At 45.0% G+C, this 17,227-nt stretch overlaps 1 protein-coding gene across 2 annotated transcripts in view; it reads left to right on the forward strand.

Moving 5' to 3' along the window:
- The window catches only part of raly (RALY heterogeneous nuclear ribonucleoprotein), a 94,700-nt gene that overhangs the window by 57,690 nt on the left and 19,783 nt on the right, over positions 1–17,227 (forward strand). For both annotated transcript variants that reach the window (XM_061220204.1, XM_061220205.1), the window contains exon 3: positions 14,432–14,701. In XM_061220204.1, coding sequence (XP_061076188.1) covers positions 14,446–14,701 — 256 coding nt within the window. In that variant the 5' untranslated portion in view covers positions 14,432–14,445. The remainder of the gene's footprint in view (positions 1–14,431; positions 14,702–17,227) is intronic.

Genomic DNA, 17,227 nt, shown 5'->3' on the forward strand with positions numbered 1-17,227 from the left:
GGCTTTGTTTCTTTTTAAGCTTCATTGAGAAAATAATTAGGTAAATTCCTGACTGAATTCCAGCCAAATGTTCCTTTGCCCTTTCAGCCAAACACAGTCATATTTTGAATTCTGTTAAATTAGCATCTGTAAAAATGGGCATATGGATGCACTGTTTGGCTGGAATGTCATTGGAACGTGCAAAAATCCAACAGCGCTAAACTGTTCGATTAGATTACTCGAATTACAACAGTCTGAGCCTGGTAATTGGCGCTTTGTTCCAGTAGCGGTTTGAATGCATTTGTGCCACAGTAACCGTGTGAATAATGGTAGGACTTCAACAGCTCAGGTAGCCAATAGAGTTCATTCCCTGGCACCTGCCACTTCTGGAATGAGCAGCTGGATCCCTGGAAAGAGAGAGAATAAATTGTAGTGACATCAAAGATATTTTTTTCGGATTCTCTGATTGAAATTCGAGCAGTCTATTTCCACATAATTTTTGTAATATCTGGTGTCTTCAAAAAGGCTGTGTCTGGCAAAGACTTGAATCCAATCAAGCCAGCACAGAATACCAGAAGAACAGGGTTCATACTGGAGCATTTCTTTCGATGATGGCTTACATTTCTTAATTTGGATTAATTAGGAAAATGGTCGACATTCAGTTCCTCTCCATGGTTGTTTGCTCTGTTGTTTGACCTTATTTACTTGAAAAATACTTTATTCAGTAACGAATACTGTGTTACTATATTACAACCATATGAACAGCTGGAGACAAGTGTTAATTAGGGTTTGGGCTTCTTATTAGCTCGATGTTTTGGCTAATGTTAAGGTTAAAGGTGTCCTGTCTGTAAATAAATGCTTGAAAAAGATGTATTTAAGCTCTGAACTACTCTTGCAATTTGATTAATAGTGTGAAAATTAGTCAATTTTCAACTACTTTTTTTTCTTTTTCCTTTCAGTTCAACAGAAATCATTTTGGGTGTTGTGATTATACTTTTCTCGGACTAATTTGCAACAATGAATAATAAATTAGCTGCTGCATTATTATGCAGTGAATCCTTTGATTGCATATACATATGTGAATGTTAATTAGCGTTAATTGCCTTAGAAATGCACCTGGTGCATTTGCTGAATACAACTGCGATGTTCTATGCGATTGAGATGTGCTGTAGCTGTTAAGTACTAAGTGCTAACACAGTAACAACATTATTTCTGTCATTTCTGTACAGTACATTCTCAGGTTTATTATAAGTTATGCACAGTTGCTTGCACACTCATAATTCCTATAGCCGTAATTAGCTTATTGTCTGAAAACCGCGGTGGGGGTGAATACCTGCAGACACTGCGGCTCGCAGGACGTTGGGGTTGAATAGCGGTGGTTTAGTATCGGGGGGAGTGGGGGATCGGGACTCAGTAGCCAAGCGGAGCCACACTGGGGCGCCACCTCACAGTTTAGCTCTGACTAAATCATCATATGTGCTATTTCATATGGAACATCGACTTGCATGTTTTTTATATACTTGGTAATAATGTCAATAATAAAGCCTCAGTAAAATTGCTGAGAGAAGAGCATCGCAATTATCGAACCGAGCCAAACAGAGCTAAAAAAAGGTCATTTCAAGTTCAAGGAATTCAGTACCTCTTGAAGAACTATATTGGCTCCTGCGTCACTTTTGTGATTTCTTGTTGATGTTTGCAGCTGTATAGAAACCGCCAGTGTCTTAGCCTAAAGTGAGTAATTAAATGTATGTACTTGCCTGACCAGCATCAAATATGTAATTGTTCTGTAAATACTTCTCTATACTTTACTCAGCTTGTTTACTTAGATACTCTTGAAAAGTGTGAGCCCCACCTTCTGGTCCTCCTGGTTGGCTCAATTGCAGCAGGCTAGATCAATGAAGCACAGAAACATTCATCCATTCATTAATTATCCTAACCTGCTTATCCTGATCAGGGTCGCAGGGGGGCTGGAGCCTATCCCAGCGCACATTGGATGAAAGGCAGGAATACACCCTGGACAGGTCGCCAGTCCATCGCAGGGCACACACACCATTCACTCACACACTCACACCTACGGGAAATTTAGACTCTCCAATCAGCCTAACCTGCATGTCTTTGTACTGTGGGAGGAAACCGGAGTACCTGGAGGAAACCCACCCAGACACAGGGAGAACATGCAAACTCCACACAGAGAGGCCCCGGCCGACGGGGATTCGAACCCAGGACCTCCTTGCTGTGAGGCGGCAGTGCTACCTACTGTACCATCCGTGCCGCCCACAGAAACATTGTATCCAAAAAAATTACGTATTTGTCCCAGGTCTAGTATTAGTACACTGCACCTTCTCTCTGGAACCTTTGGTTTCGTGAAGACCAGTGGTCAGGGACCTGTATCACAAAACAGGATTACTGAGTTAGCTGGATAACTGCACAGAGTAGAATCCTGCTCTTTTTACTTGAGTCCATGTTCCATATTAGGGAGGGATCTGGGTTTTACTCAGTGTAGTTATCCAGCTCAGTAATCCCTCCCACTGCATGCTGGGACCCTGGCCACACCTACCCACCCACCAGCGCACACTGATTGCCAGCATGCTGGCAGGGTGGACTGTGATTGGAGGTCCTGCTGATTGGTCGTGATTGGTTGATTATTTCAGTGCAGCTGTGTCCTGTCTAGGGTGCAGAGTTGGCTACTCGAGGTTGGATTCAGTCTGAAATATTACCATTAACGTTCACTGCTACTTACCGCTAATCACACCCGCTAATCAGAAATGTACAATTAGCAGTTGTGCTTAGACGTCTTGCTTCTTGAGATGTAAAATTAACAATTGCCTTTTTTTTTGCTGGTGATTACCAGATGAGTTGCTTTGTTGAATTCCAGTTTTAGTCTGTTATCGTGCTGGGCCTGGTTTTTTCCTCTCAAATATAAGAATATTTCAGTTGGGTCAAATTTTTTATTTCTTTCAGGAAAGAAACGCAGATAGAATGCAGAAAGCTGTTTCTCATATTGATTTAAAATATAAACAGGAAGCTGCATTGATGCCATTGATGCTCAAAAAATCTGAGTGTTTCCATTCAGGAAATCTTTGAGGACTTCTTAGGAGTGTAGCAGCTTCCTCTGAGCATGCCGGCAAATCTCTGCAGCCCCATTATATGAGCAGATGGAGGTATATAGTCCAGCATGCATTATTTATGAGGTTTTATGAAACATAACCACCAAACAATAAGCAAACAGTACCAAAAACCAGCGAGAGAGAGAGTTGTGTTTACCGAGCATGTGTTAGGAAGACACAGACAAACCCGATGCGCACATCGCTTATGTCCCTTCAGAAATCCATGGGTGACTGACAACAACGGGCAGAAGACTCAAGCTAAATGGCGACTCTCTCTTGCGGGGTGGAGGTGTTGCTTTGATGCAGAGGCTGGGCCTGGTCTTCCAGGATCAATCTGGGGAGGAGAAACACTCCACACCTGGGTCACATTCAGCCTCCACAACACGCAGCAATACACTTATTTAAACGGAAACTTTGAACATCCTTTCGCAAACCGTGGGCAGACTGACTGGCATAGGTACGGTTTGCTAACCATGGCATCTGAGAAGGCCACTCTGTACGTTCTCCGGGCTTTAAAGCGTAGGCCTATGTCATTATTGATTCGGATACACCCCTGACACCCTCACACCCTCAAATGTGAAACAAACATACCAACAAGACCGTTGAAAAACATTGCACACCGTTGGGAGGAAACATATCATCCAAGCCGGAAACTGTAGCAAAACCTAGAAAAACCGAGCACTCCCCACCTAGCCCTTTTTGGAGGGCACGCACTGCTAAATCTGGATAAACATGGTTCCGACAAAGAGAGAATAGGTGGGGAACAAAGAAGCACTTACAAAAAAACTCACTGGGTAGAAGCTGTGACGGCGAGGTGGAAAGTTGAGAGGGGATTTGTGTGTGTTTGCAGGGCTGATGGGAAGGAGGAGTGTGAGGGCGAGCCTGAGGGCACGCTCATGGGCTCCTCCAATCACAGCCCTCAATTATGCATGAGTGAAGAGAGTTTATCACGGTGACCAGCTGTGCATCCCCAGGCCTCCTCTGTCTCTCTCTCTCTCTCTCTCACTCTCGCTCTGTCTCTCACTCACACCGGCCTCAGTCAATCTTGCCGTACTTAAGCACCAATTAATGAAGCCATGCACATCGCTAACAGTGAGGTCTGTTCTCCACAGGCAGTACAAGAACATGGGCCATGCCCCTGCATGTAAATGTATGCTTGCCCTGCTGAAGAAACAGCTCAAGCTAGATTTTGAACGAGCTGGTAGCTGGTTGACCAGTTCAGACCAGCTCCCAGCTCAACATGATTTAGCTCGTTGACCAGTTCAGACCAGCTCCCAGCTCAACATGATTTAGCTTGTTGACCAGTTCAGACCAGCTCCCAGCTCAACATGGTTTAGCTGGTTGATCAGTTCAGACCAGCTCCCTGCTCGACATGGTTTAGCTGGATGACCAGCTCCAGTTATGCATTGAAATAGCTGTTGACCAGCTAGTAGCTAGCAGCTACCAGCACTAGCTAGTTGACCAGCTCATACCCAGCTAGACCAGCTTATGACCAGCTTGGCCATGCTGGTTGGCCAGCTCATACCCAGCTAGACAAGCTTTATGGCCAACTTGGTCATGCTGGTTGACCAGCTCATACCCAGCTAGACCAGCTTGGCCATGCTGGTTGACCAGCTCATACCCAGCTAGACAAGCTTTATGGCCAACTTGGTCATGCTGGTTGACCAGCTCATACCCAGCTAGACCAGCTTATGACCAGCTTGACTGGCTCAAATTTTTAGGATTTTACAGCAGGTTGCTAGAGGATTGGGAGGAGTGGGCTGACCAGCATCAAATATGTCATTGTTCTGTAAATACTTTTCTATACTTTACTCAGCTTGTCTGGTGTATTGGAACCACTTAGATACTCTTGAAAAGTGTGATCCCCACCTTCTGGTCCTCCTGGTTGGCTCAATTGCAGCAGGCTAGATCAATGAAGCACAGAAACATTGTATCCAAAACAATTACGTATTTGTCCCAGGTCTGGTATTAGTACGTGGCACCATCTCTCTGGAACCTTTGGTTTCGTGAAGACCAGTGGTCAGGGACCTGTATCACAAAACAGGATTACTGAGTTAGCTGGATAACTGCACAGAGTAGAATCCTGAACAGCTCTTTTCACATCAGTCCATGTTCCATATTAGGGAGGGATCTGGGTTTTACTCAGTGTAGTTATCCAGCTCAGTAATCCCTCCCACTGCATGCTGGGACCCTGGCCATACCTACCCACCAACCAGCGCACACTGATTGCCAGCATGCTAGCAGGGTGGACTGTGATTGGAGGTCCTGCTGATTGGTCGTGATTGGTTGATTATTTCAGTGCAGCTGTGTCCTGTCTAGGGTGCAGAGTTGGCTACTCGAGGTTGGATTCAGTCTGAAATATTACCATTAACGCTCACTGCTACTTACCGCTAATCACACCCGCTAATCAGAAATGTACAATTTGCAGTTGTGCTTAGACGTCTTGCTTCTTGAGATGTAAAATTAACAATTGGCTTTTTTTTGCTGGTGATTACCAGATGAGTTGCTTTGTTGAATTCAAGTTTTAGTCTCTTATCTGTGCTGGGCCTGGTTTTTTCCTCTCAAATATAAGATTATTTCAGTTGGGTAAAAATGTTTTTTATTTCTTCCAGGAAAGAAACGAAGATAGACTGCAGAAGGCTGTTTCTCATATTGATTTAAAATATAAACAGGAAGCTGCATCGATGCCATTGATGCTCAAAAAATCAGAGTGTTTCCATTCAGGAAATCTTTCAGGACTTCTCTTTCCAGGAACATCTTAGGAGTGTAGCAGCTTCCTCTGAGCATGCCGGCAAATCTCCGCAGCCCCATTATATGAACAGATGGAGGTATATAGGCCAGCATACATTATTTATGAGGTTTTATGAAACACAACCACCAAACAATAAGCAAACAGAACCAAAAACCAGAGAGAGAGAGTTGTGTTTTCCAAGCATGTGTTAGGAAGACACAGACAAACCCGATGCGAATGTCACTTATGTCCCTTCAGAAATCCACGGGTGACTGACAACAACGGGCAGAAGACTCAAGCTAAATAGCGACTCTCTCTTGCGGGGTGGAGGTGTTGCTTTGATGCAGAGGCTGGGCCTGGTCTTCCAGGATCAATCTGGGGAGGAGAAACACTCCACACCTGGGTCACATTCAGCCTCCACAACACGCAGCAATACACTTATTTAAATGGAAACTTTGAACATCCTTTCGCAAACCGTGGGCAGACTGACTGGCATAGGTACGGTTTTCTAACCATGGCGTCTGAGAAGGCCACTCTGTATGTTCTCCGGGCTTTAAAGCGTAGGCCTATGTCATTATTGATTTGGCTACACCCCTGACACCCTCACACTCTCAAATGTGAAACAAACATACCAAAGACCGTTGAAAAACATTGCACACCGTTGGGAGGAAACATATCATCCAAGCCGGAAACTGTAGCAAAACCGAGCACTCCCCACCTAGCCCTTTTTGGAGGGCACGCACTGCTAAATCTGGATAAACATGGTTCCGACAAAGAGAGAATAGGTGGGGAACAAAGAAGCACTTACAAAAAAACTCACTGGGTAGAAGCTGTGATGGCGAGGTGGAAAGTTGGGAAGGAGGAGAGTGAGGGCGAGCCTGAGGGCATGCTCATGGGCTCCTCCAATCACAGCCCTCAATTATGCATGAGTGAAGAGAGTTTATCACGGTGACCAGCTGTGCATCCCCAGGCCTCCTCTGTCTCTCTCTCTCTCACTCTCGCTCTGTCTCTCACTCACACGGGCCTCAGTCAATCTTGCCGTACTTAAGCACCAATTAATGAAGCCATGCACATCGCTAACAGTGAGCGAGCTGGTAGACCAGTTCAGACCCGCTCCCAGCTCAACATGGTTTAGCTGGTAGACAGTTCAGACCAGCTCCCAGCTGGACATGGTTTACTTGGTTGACCAGTTCAGACCAGCTCTCTGCTCGACATGGTTTAGCTGGTTGACCAGTTCAAACCAGCTCCCTGCTCGACATGATTTAGCTGGTTGACCAGTTCAGACCAGCTCCCAGCTCAACATGGTTTAGCTGGTTGACCAGCTCCAGTTATGCATTGAAACAGCTGTTGCTACCAGCACTAGCTAGTTGACCAGCTCATACCTAGCTAGACCAGCATTTATGGCCAGCTTGGCCATGCTGGTTTACCAGCTCATACCCAGCTAGACCAGCTTCATGGCCAACTTGGTCATACTGGTTGACCAGCTCATACCCAGCTAGACCAGCTTGGCCATGCTGGTTGACCAGCTCTTGCCCAGCTAGACCAGCTTTATAACCAGCTTGGCCATGCTGGTTGGCCAGCTCATACCCAGCTAGACCAGCTTATGACCAGCTTGACTTGCTCAATTTTTTAGGATTTTACAGCAGGGTGCTAGAGAATTGGGAGGAGGGGGCTGAGGCTTGAGATTAGCGCAGAATGAGAGTGATATACAATAAAATGTAATGTCAGTGCGTGCCAAACTTCAAAGCTGAAATGATTTGAGTTGACAGCTGACCTCATCTCCTCCTGTTAAGTAGGACTGGTAGCTCTAATGTTCTTCGGTGTATCTGGTGTGGTGTGAAGGTGCCCTCAGAAATGGGTAAACAGCTCTGGGGGAGTACTGTTGCGATGTGTGTGTCCTACATGAACAGGAAGGTCTGATACTGGGTAACTCTGTTTAGACTAACAAAAGAAGGGTGGCTTATTCTGGACCCATCTTTAAAATGAGATCCGAAGCTGAAGAGATGTACCGTAGTTGGAAAATATTCCAGACTCCTTTCAAAACCCCCTCTCCCATTTACATATACATGTACTTTTACTTTCCTATATGCACTAACTTAAGCACACCCCTTCTTACATATAATAATGGAGCCACACATTACCAGCACAGTGTTGGTTTTCTCAAACATGGTCAGAGCAGAGGGGTAGGAGAAGATAGGATGTTTGATAAAGAGGGCTTCATTTAAGGCTGACTTATGGTACTGAAGGTTTCTGGGCGAAGGTATCTATATCTTCTTCATGACAATAAGTGTATCTGCACCAAGGCTGCCCAAACATGTGCCATGGAGATTTTTATTCAAACCAATCACAATACCAGCTGATTTCTCGAATTAGTTCCCTCTTCTCAGGTTGAAGGTGTGTTAATTAGTGAAATGAGCTGGTGTAGTGATAGGTTGGAATGAAAACTTGAACACTCTTGGCCCACCGTGGTGCATGATTGGGCAGCCATGGTCTACACAGTGTCCAGGCTGTGCTCTACTGCTTGGGGTTGATCAGGGACATTCTGCCGTATAGCAAGATGAAACCCCAGTCTGCTGATTCAATGCCCTTATCCTGCTGGAGTGAAATCACCATCAAAGGGAAAATGATGCGCATGAATGAATCAATACTCAGGACATATATAATTCAGGATAAATATAAAGTATTCACTCTGAGAATCAGCTAAACATGCAGCAAAGTAAATGAGTTCAAAGATTTTTTTCTGCCGAAAAGAGTTCAGTGTTTGATGATTTCTTTTTTTTATATCAGCAATGGCCTCAGGTAAATAGTCCACCATACTAAAGGGGAAGCATTTTGCAGTTTCATCACTGTTTGTGTAATGATAAATGATTAATGCTAAAATGATTGACTTTCATTTTTATATGAACTGATTGTGTGTGATTAGCTGCCTTAACTTCGTGACTGTAACGGGAATGATCCTCACCATGTTCTATTTCCTGTCGACCGAAATGCAGAGATGTACATTGGTTTCCAGTTTTTTTTTGGCATTTTGCCTTTGTGGTAAGAATGCCCCCGGGCAGGAAAAAATACTTGCAAGGTTCCGACAATAGGGGGCAGTCACGTTGCATCTCAGGGTGATTTGCCACATCCAGAGGATGGTTTGTATTTGGGGAAAAACCCTTTGCTCTTTTTTAGCTGGGAAAAGTTGTCACGCCTCTTGATGTACCATTTTTATTGCATTTTAAGCAGCGTTTTAATAAAATACAATTCTTAGACTTCCCAGCAGTCCTTTGTAGCAAAATGGACCATAATCCTTAGGTTTTTTTCACACTACCACCACCAGGGGGCAAACGTGAGCCTCCAGAACAGTCGTAAGCCCATGCCCCATGGTGCCAGGGTTTCCACACAGTACATAACCTTTTGTATTGATTGGATTTACAGTTTACAGTTTTTTTACAATCGCTTTGACGCTCATTTTAGAACCTTGAGGTCATTTTCTTTTTTAAACTGTAGACGCAAAACTCAAAACACTTTTTTCAATTGCTTGAATACAATAGACATAAACTAAAGATAATTTGTTCGCTGAACCAAATTACTTGTTCACATTGACACAACTTAATTTTATTAAGTATTAGCCTTTCAAAATTAAATACTCACATTACATATGATACGACTGTAATTTATTACAATGCATTTAACTATTGATTAATCTATAAGTGTAACATTACTAAAGTTTTATGGAAACTGATTACTGTTACAACCTGTTACTGTTACTGTATCCACCTGCAACAACATAGCTACAACATGGAGTTGGCAAATGATCCATGTTAGAATAGAGATCAATAAGTTTGAGCTTAGGTGGTCTTTCACTGCAGTTGAGGATTTTTTTTCCACTTTGTAGCTATAATTATGTGTTGCTATGCTTAAAATTGAGCAGTTTTAACTTTTTTACAATTTTGCAATTCACCTTTTCAGAACTGTTCATACACCTCTCTGTACCAACATGCAGCTTGACACAGCAGTTCATTTCATGCACAAAATACAGCAAAACACTGAAAACATGTCTCAAAATAAAATCATTCTATCAAAATACCAGCACTATTTTTCCTCCGACAACATTATTCTGTCCATCATAGAACAACGATCTAAAAAAACATGAGTGGCATCACAGTAGGTGCACTGTTTTCTGTCAGTCATTGGCAAATTGGACTGTATAAATGTGTCATTTTTTGGTGGTTCCGCCTGACTGAGAAATTCATTTTTTTGCATTCTTTGTAAAAGCAATGATAAAATCATTCACAGTTTGGTCTGCATACAGTGCTCTTGTACTAACTGTGAAAAGCTCTGAAATAGAAAACTCAGTATAAAAAAATGCTTGTTAGCAATTGTAAAAAAACTCAATGATTCCGCTCTCTTCTACCGTTTTCACTATTCCCTTTATTTATAACCACAGAACCACAAATAAACCATATTAAAACATGTATCAAGTATTTTAACTGTAATATTGTAGTATTGTAAAAACAACTAAACAGTGAAACTATAGATATCCAGGTGTGTAGGTGATCTAAACAAATGTTCCTATAGTATTTCATGATAAATTGAATGCACAATGCAAGGTTTGGAACATGCGGATAGGCTGTGTTGCAAGTGCTGACCGTTTGGATTCTTGTGTCTAAGATTTTTAAAGCTGAGAATGAACTTGAGAGATTAGCCCCAAAGTGATTGTAAAAAACTGTAAGTAGTTTATTGGTATGGAGGTGCTATTTTATGATTTTTCTTGAGACTTGGTGACCCCAATTTACAACCAGTCTCTGCAATTATTAAACTGTGATCCTTGGGTTACTTATGGCCTCCCTTACCATCTTCCTTACCATCCATGGGGATAATATGCACCTGCATTCTCTTCCTGGCAAGTTTGCAACCATTCCATGTTTTACGCCTTTTTAGTATTGCCCTTACAGTGCTGAGTGGTATGTTTAACCGTTTATGTATTTCTTGTACCCATTACTTGACTTGTGATGGTCCGTTATTATTTGTTTCTTCTGAATTGACAGTTATGGCTTTTCCCATGCCAATGGCTGACAAAGGGATTTTGTATGCTTGTTACCTCTAGGGAAACAGGAAGTGATGGAATGACACAGTCTAGTTCCTTTAGACCATGGGTGCACAACTCTGGGTCTGCGTACTGGTTTTTGTTCCAGCCAGTTGCCTTGTTTTTAATTAAGCTTGTAATTGAGCGCAGTAAAATCAATAGGATACACTTGCAGTCTACAGCTGTATTCATACATATGTCAGATAAAACAAAAACAGTATTGAGTCAATTAAATGATTAAGAACTTGGCACAAAATCCTGAAATGGATCGGCCCTTGTTGTGCACCCCTGCTTTAGACTGAGCTGAACTAAATTAAAGTAAAATTGTATGGCCAATTTCACTTTGATTTTTTTTACAATAATTGTTAGGGGTGCCAATAATTTTGGCACCTGTAGTTTTCATTAAAAAAAAAAAAAAAATGTTTAACATGAGTAAATGTATCAAAATAAACATATATAGTTAGTATTTAACAGATAATATAGATCATCATCCATGTTGTTTATTATATGCAGCCTTTTTTCTGAAATTTTATTAAGGGTGCCAATCATTTTAATAATAAGTCAGAGTTACTGAAATTATTCTTAATTTAAAAACGTTATTGGTTAAGTAGGCCTACGTTTATAATACCGAAAGCAATGCATTTTGTATTCTGTTAGCCCTCGAGTGTGCCCCCTACAAGTAAGCGCTCAGTGGTTTAGCCCCACTGTAGTCTGTAACGTCACTATCTGAGTTCACTCATTAAATTAAACCAAAGTTTGACCACAGAACTGATTGCAGTTTTTTAGGTAGTGATACAGATAGCTAGGATAACAGGAAATATGTAGTACAATATTACCTGTATTGGGCCAGACACAGACACAGATGTTTAGTCCTGGAATTTTGAATGGAGAATTTAAGAATGGAGAATCTCCATTGAAAATCTAATTTAGTCTAGGACTAAGCTTAATGTGTGTCTACGCAACTTGCTCATAGACTATTTTATTATGTGAGCTAATCCTATAATTAGATTGTATACTTTTGTTCCATGGTTTTCATCGCGCAGTGTGATAGCAATGCGGAGGCTGGCTCAGCGCTCCGTTTCAAAGCCCGCTTCTGAGAGGCCGTGAGCTACAGAACTCCGTCCCTGACGCCATGCCCCTGACACATCGACCTTAGTTCCACAGGCGCTGTACAGGTCAGGGAGTAAGGAAAATAAGCTCACAAGCTCTCTGGAAAGAAAAGGCTATGCACTGGCAATGAGAATGAATCTTGTAAAAGTGCTTTTAGTTGATAAAGAAAAGCTGAAACATTTTTGTCTGGACATCTGTATTGCTGTGTGACTTTCTGTGTCCATGAACGTCTACTAAAAGTATGAGATGAATGTCTGTACTGTAAGTAGAGAGGACCGTATGGTCTGTACTGTAAGGGGAGAGGACCATATTGTCTGTACTGTAAGGGGAGAGGACCGCAGGGTCTGTACTGTAAGCAGAGAGGACCGTATGGTCTGTACTGTAAGGGGAGAGGACCGTATGGTCTGTACTGTAAGGGAGAGGACTGCATGGTCTGTACTGTAAGGGGAGAGGACCATATGGTCTGTACTGTAAGGAGAGAGGACCGTATGGTCTGTACTGTAAGGGGAGAGGACCGTATGGTCTGTACTGTAAGGGGAGAGGATCGCAGGGTCTGTACTGTAAGCAGAGAGGACCGTAGGGTCTGTACTGTATGGGGAGAGGACCGTAGGGTCGGTACTGTAAGGGGAGAGGACCGTATGGTCTGTACTGTAAGGGGAGAGGACCGCAGGGTCTGTACTGTAAGGGGAGAGGACCATATGGTCTGTACTGTAAGGGGAGAGGACCATATGGTCTGTACTGTAAGGGGAGAGGACCGCAGGGTCTGTACTGTAAGCAGAGAGGACCGTATGGTCTGTACTGTAAGGGGAGAGGACCGTATGTTCTGTACTGTAAGGGGAGAGGACCGCAGGGTCTGTACTGCGAGGGGAGAGGACCATATGGTCTGTACTGTAAGGAGAGAGGACCATATGGTCTGTACTGTAAGGGGAGAGGACCGTATGGTCTGTACTGTAAGGGGAGAGGACCGCAGGGTCTGTACTGTAAGGGGAGAGGACCATATGGTCTGTACTGTAAGGGGAGAGGAGCGCAGGGTCTGTACTGCGAGGGGAGAGGACCGCAGGGTCTGTACTGTAAGGGGAGAGGACCGTATGGTCTGTACTGTAAGGGGAGAGGGCCGCAGGGTCTGTACTGTAAGCAGAGAGGACCGCAGGGTCTGTACTGTAAGGGGAGAGGACCATATGGTCTGTACTGTAAGGAGAGAGGACCGCAGGGTCTGTACTGTAAGCAGAGAGGACTGTATGGTCTGTACTGTAAGGGGAGAGGACCGTATGGTCTGTACTGTAAGGGGAGAGGACCGCAGGGTCTGTACTGTAAGCAGAGAGGACCGCAGGGTCTGTACTGTAAGCAGAGAGGACCATATTTTCTGTACTGTAAGCAGAGAGGACCGCAGGGTCTGTACCGTAAGGGGAGAGGACCGCAGGGTCTGTGCTGTAAGGGGAGAGGACAGTATGGTCTGTACTGTAAGGGGAGAGGACCGCAGGGTCTGTACTGTAAGGGGAGAGGACCGCAGGGTCTGTACTGTAAGGGGAGAGGACCGCAGGGTCTGTACTGTAAGGACAGAGGCCCACCATGTATCTGACTTTCTGACTGATTTCTCCTTAATTTCCGAACAAAGATTCTGTGCCTCACAGAATCGCATGAAAAATATTCTGTAGTGCAGGAGGGTGTCATTTTTTCAATCAATCCTCAAGCATTCAGGATGGATGGCATTGCATTGAGATTAAGTATCGCCTTTGAGGAGACAGCACATATTGGCTAAGTGTGGTCTCCAGGTGCCATACAAATATGAACCAAAGATATGGAGAAGGAGATATTAGCTGTCAGTGGATTAAGACACAGCGCCCTGAGAACTGTGGTATTACAGCCGAGTGCTGTATGGCTTTATATGGCATAGCATAGCGCTGCCAAAATGTCTCTGCCACTTTAATACTTCATAATGCTGGCTGGATTTAAGAGGATTGAGTGTAAAACTGCTGGATGTAAACTGTTGTGCATTACTTCCTGAAGGTTTTGTTTGTCACCACCATGCTACTGCATGCTGGGAGCTTTTCCAATGCATCCAGTCTCTGCTCTGCATTCAGCCCAAATGCCACTGCCCTGAAATGACGCCACCATCTGGTCAGAGCAGATTTAGGCTTCTGTGTACAGGTAGGCAGGTGTGTGGTTGACACACACGGCAGATTTAGGCAAATGGGCAGGCAGGGTTGTGGTCTGTCTGTAGCAGATACAGTATAGGCCAATCTAGTGCATCACATTGCCCAGTCCAAATGACGCTGGTTAAAAATAATTTAATGAAAACTTTTGGTTTGCTTCTGTCAAATCTCAAGGTTTCTTTGTAGACTGCTGTACATTGTTGCTTTTTTAATTGTTTTTTTTGTACTGTCATCTTGACCATGACAAAAAGTTTCTGTTTCTGTTGTTTCTTCTGTACAGATAAAAAGGAGAAAATGTCTCTCAAAGTCCAGACCAGTAACATCACCAACAAGAATGACCCCAAGTCCATCAACTCACGAGTGTTCATCGGGAACCTCAACACGGCGGTGGTGAAGAAGAGCGACGTGGAGACCATCTTTTCCAAATATGGGCGTGTGCTAGGATGCTCCGTACACAAAGGCTACGCGTTCGTCCAGTACGCCAGCGAGAGACACGCTCGTGGTGCCGTCATCGGAGAGAACGGTCGCGTCCTCGCAGGACAGACGCTAGGTAGTCTCTCTACTGAAGCTTGCCATCTATTTATCTGTCACTGTCTTTCTCTCAGTGAGTGGCTGCAGCACTTCAGAGTGGCTGATGGGTAATGCAGTCAACTGCAGTGCTGCGGTGGCTGATGGGTAATGCAGTAAACTGCAGCACTGTGGTGGCTGATGGGTAATGAAGTAAACTCCAGTACTGTGGTGGCTGATGGGTAATGCAGTAAAGTGCAGTACTGCAGTGGCTGATGGGTATTGCAGTAAACTGCAGTGCTGCTGTCGCTGGTGGGTAATGCAGTAAACTGCAGGGCTGCTGTGGCTGATGGGTAATGAAGTAAACTGCAGTACTGCAGTGGCTGATGAGTATTGCAGTAAACTGCAATACTGCAGTGGCTGATGGGTATTGCAGTAAACTGCAGTGCTGCTGTCACTGGTGGGTAATGCAGTAAACTGCAGGGCTGCTGTCGCTGGTGGTTAATGCAGTAAACTGCAGTACTGCAGTGGGTCTGGTGAGTTCTGGAGCTCAGTCAGTCCACCATGTTTGATGTCAGCCCCCGTGGGGGCAGGCGTGGTGACCTGCAGGTCCTCCTGCTCTCGCTGCGAGCCCCGGGGGCTTGCTCAGTCGTGCTCCTAAGTATTCACCCCCCTCTCCAGCACACATCTCCTCCGCTGTCTCTCGCGGCTTTCGCTCTCCGTCAGACCTGAGAGTCTTAACCCCATTCAGCAACTCCGCCAAGAGAATAGCCAGAATGTTTGATGGGACTTTTGACCCCAGCCTCCCCTCGCTGTGATTGGAGGCGGCCTCAGAGAATCAGTGGCCAGGCCCGCTGCGCTGCGGTAGCATCGTCCTACAGCGCAAGAGGGGGGCGATGTGTGGGAACACTGCCCCCTCGTGGAATGTTAAGTGTACTGCCAAGAGTAGTGCGGTTCCACGATGCTGGTTTGTTAGCAGTTTTTTCAATCATCATTTTTCAAAACTGTAGACACAAAGGTCAATTGCTTGGATGCAACATACGTAAACCAAAAATAATGTGTTCACTGAACCAAATCACTTGTTCACAATGATAGCATTTCAAAATGAAATACACACATTAAATGATATAAATTAATCAAACTACTCAAAATTATAATTAAGTGTAACATTACTCGAAAATCATAGTTTTTATGGAAACTGATTACTGTTACAACATTCCATGTTTAGATCATGACGTCCTCACTACCTCCCACGTGAGTTTCCCCAGCTGTTCATCACTCTTGTGTACATACACCCCAAGGCGAACAGTAACATCCATCCATCCATCCATCCATTATCTGAACCCGCTTATCCTGAACAGGGTCGCAGGGGGGCTGGAGCCTATCCCAGCATACATTGGGCGAAAGGCAGGAATACACCCTGGACAGGTCGCCAGTCCATCGCAGGGCACACACACCATTCACTCACACACCCATACCTACGGGCAATTTAGACTCTCCAATCAGCCTAACATGCATGTCTTTGGACTGTGGGAGGAAACCGGAGTACCCAGAGGAAACCCACGCAGACACAGGGAGAACATGCAAACTCCGCACAGAGAGGCCCCGGCCGACGGGGATTCGAACCCAGGACCTCCTTGCTGTGAGGCGGCAGTGCTACCCACTGCACCATCCGTGCCGCCCGAACAGTAACATCCATCCATCCATCCATCCATTATCTTAACCCGCTTATCCTGAACAGGGTTGCAGGGGGGCTGGAGCCTATCCCAGCATACATTGGGCGAAAGGCAGGAATACACCCTGGACGGGTCGCCAGTCCATCACAGGGCACACACACCATTCACTCACACACTCATACCTATGGGCAATTTAGACTCTCCAATCAGCCTAACCTGCATGTCTTTGGACTGTGGGAGGAAACCGGAGTACCCGGAGGAAACCCACGCAGACACGGGGAGAACATGCAAACTCCGCACAGAGAGGCCCCGGCCGACGGGGATTCGAACCCAGGACCTCCTTGCTGTGAGGCGGCAGTGCTACCCACTGCACCATCCGTGCCGCCCGAACAGTAACATCCATCCATCCATCCATCCATCCATCCATCCATTATCTTAACCCGCTTATCCTGAACAGGGTCGCAGGGGGGCTGGAGCCTATCCCAGCATACATTGGGCGAAAGGCAGGAATACACCCTGGACAGGTCGCCAGTCCATCGCAGGGCACACACACCATTCACTCACACACCCATACCTACGGGCAATTTAGTCTCTCCAATCAGCCTAACATGCATGTCTTTGGACTGTGGGAGGAAACCGGAGTACCCAGAGGAAACCCACGCAGACACAGGGAGAACATGCAAACTCCGCACAGAGAGGCCCCGGCCGACGGGGATTCGAACCCAGGACCTCCTTGCTGTGAGGCGGCAGTGCTACCCACTGCACCATCCGTGCCGCCTCGAACAGTAACAATGCCTGTGAAATTATCTCTCAAGTAACCCACTCACTCCAAATGCAATCCCCTGATGCCCCGATCATTATTCTTGGGGATATGAACAATTGCTCTTTGTCTA

Source organism: Conger conger, chromosome 14 (genome assembly GCF_963514075.1).
Source record: "Conger conger chromosome 14, fConCon1.1, whole genome shotgun sequence".
Classification (NCBI taxonomy): Eukaryota; Metazoa; Chordata; class Actinopteri; order Anguilliformes; family Congridae; genus Conger; species Conger conger.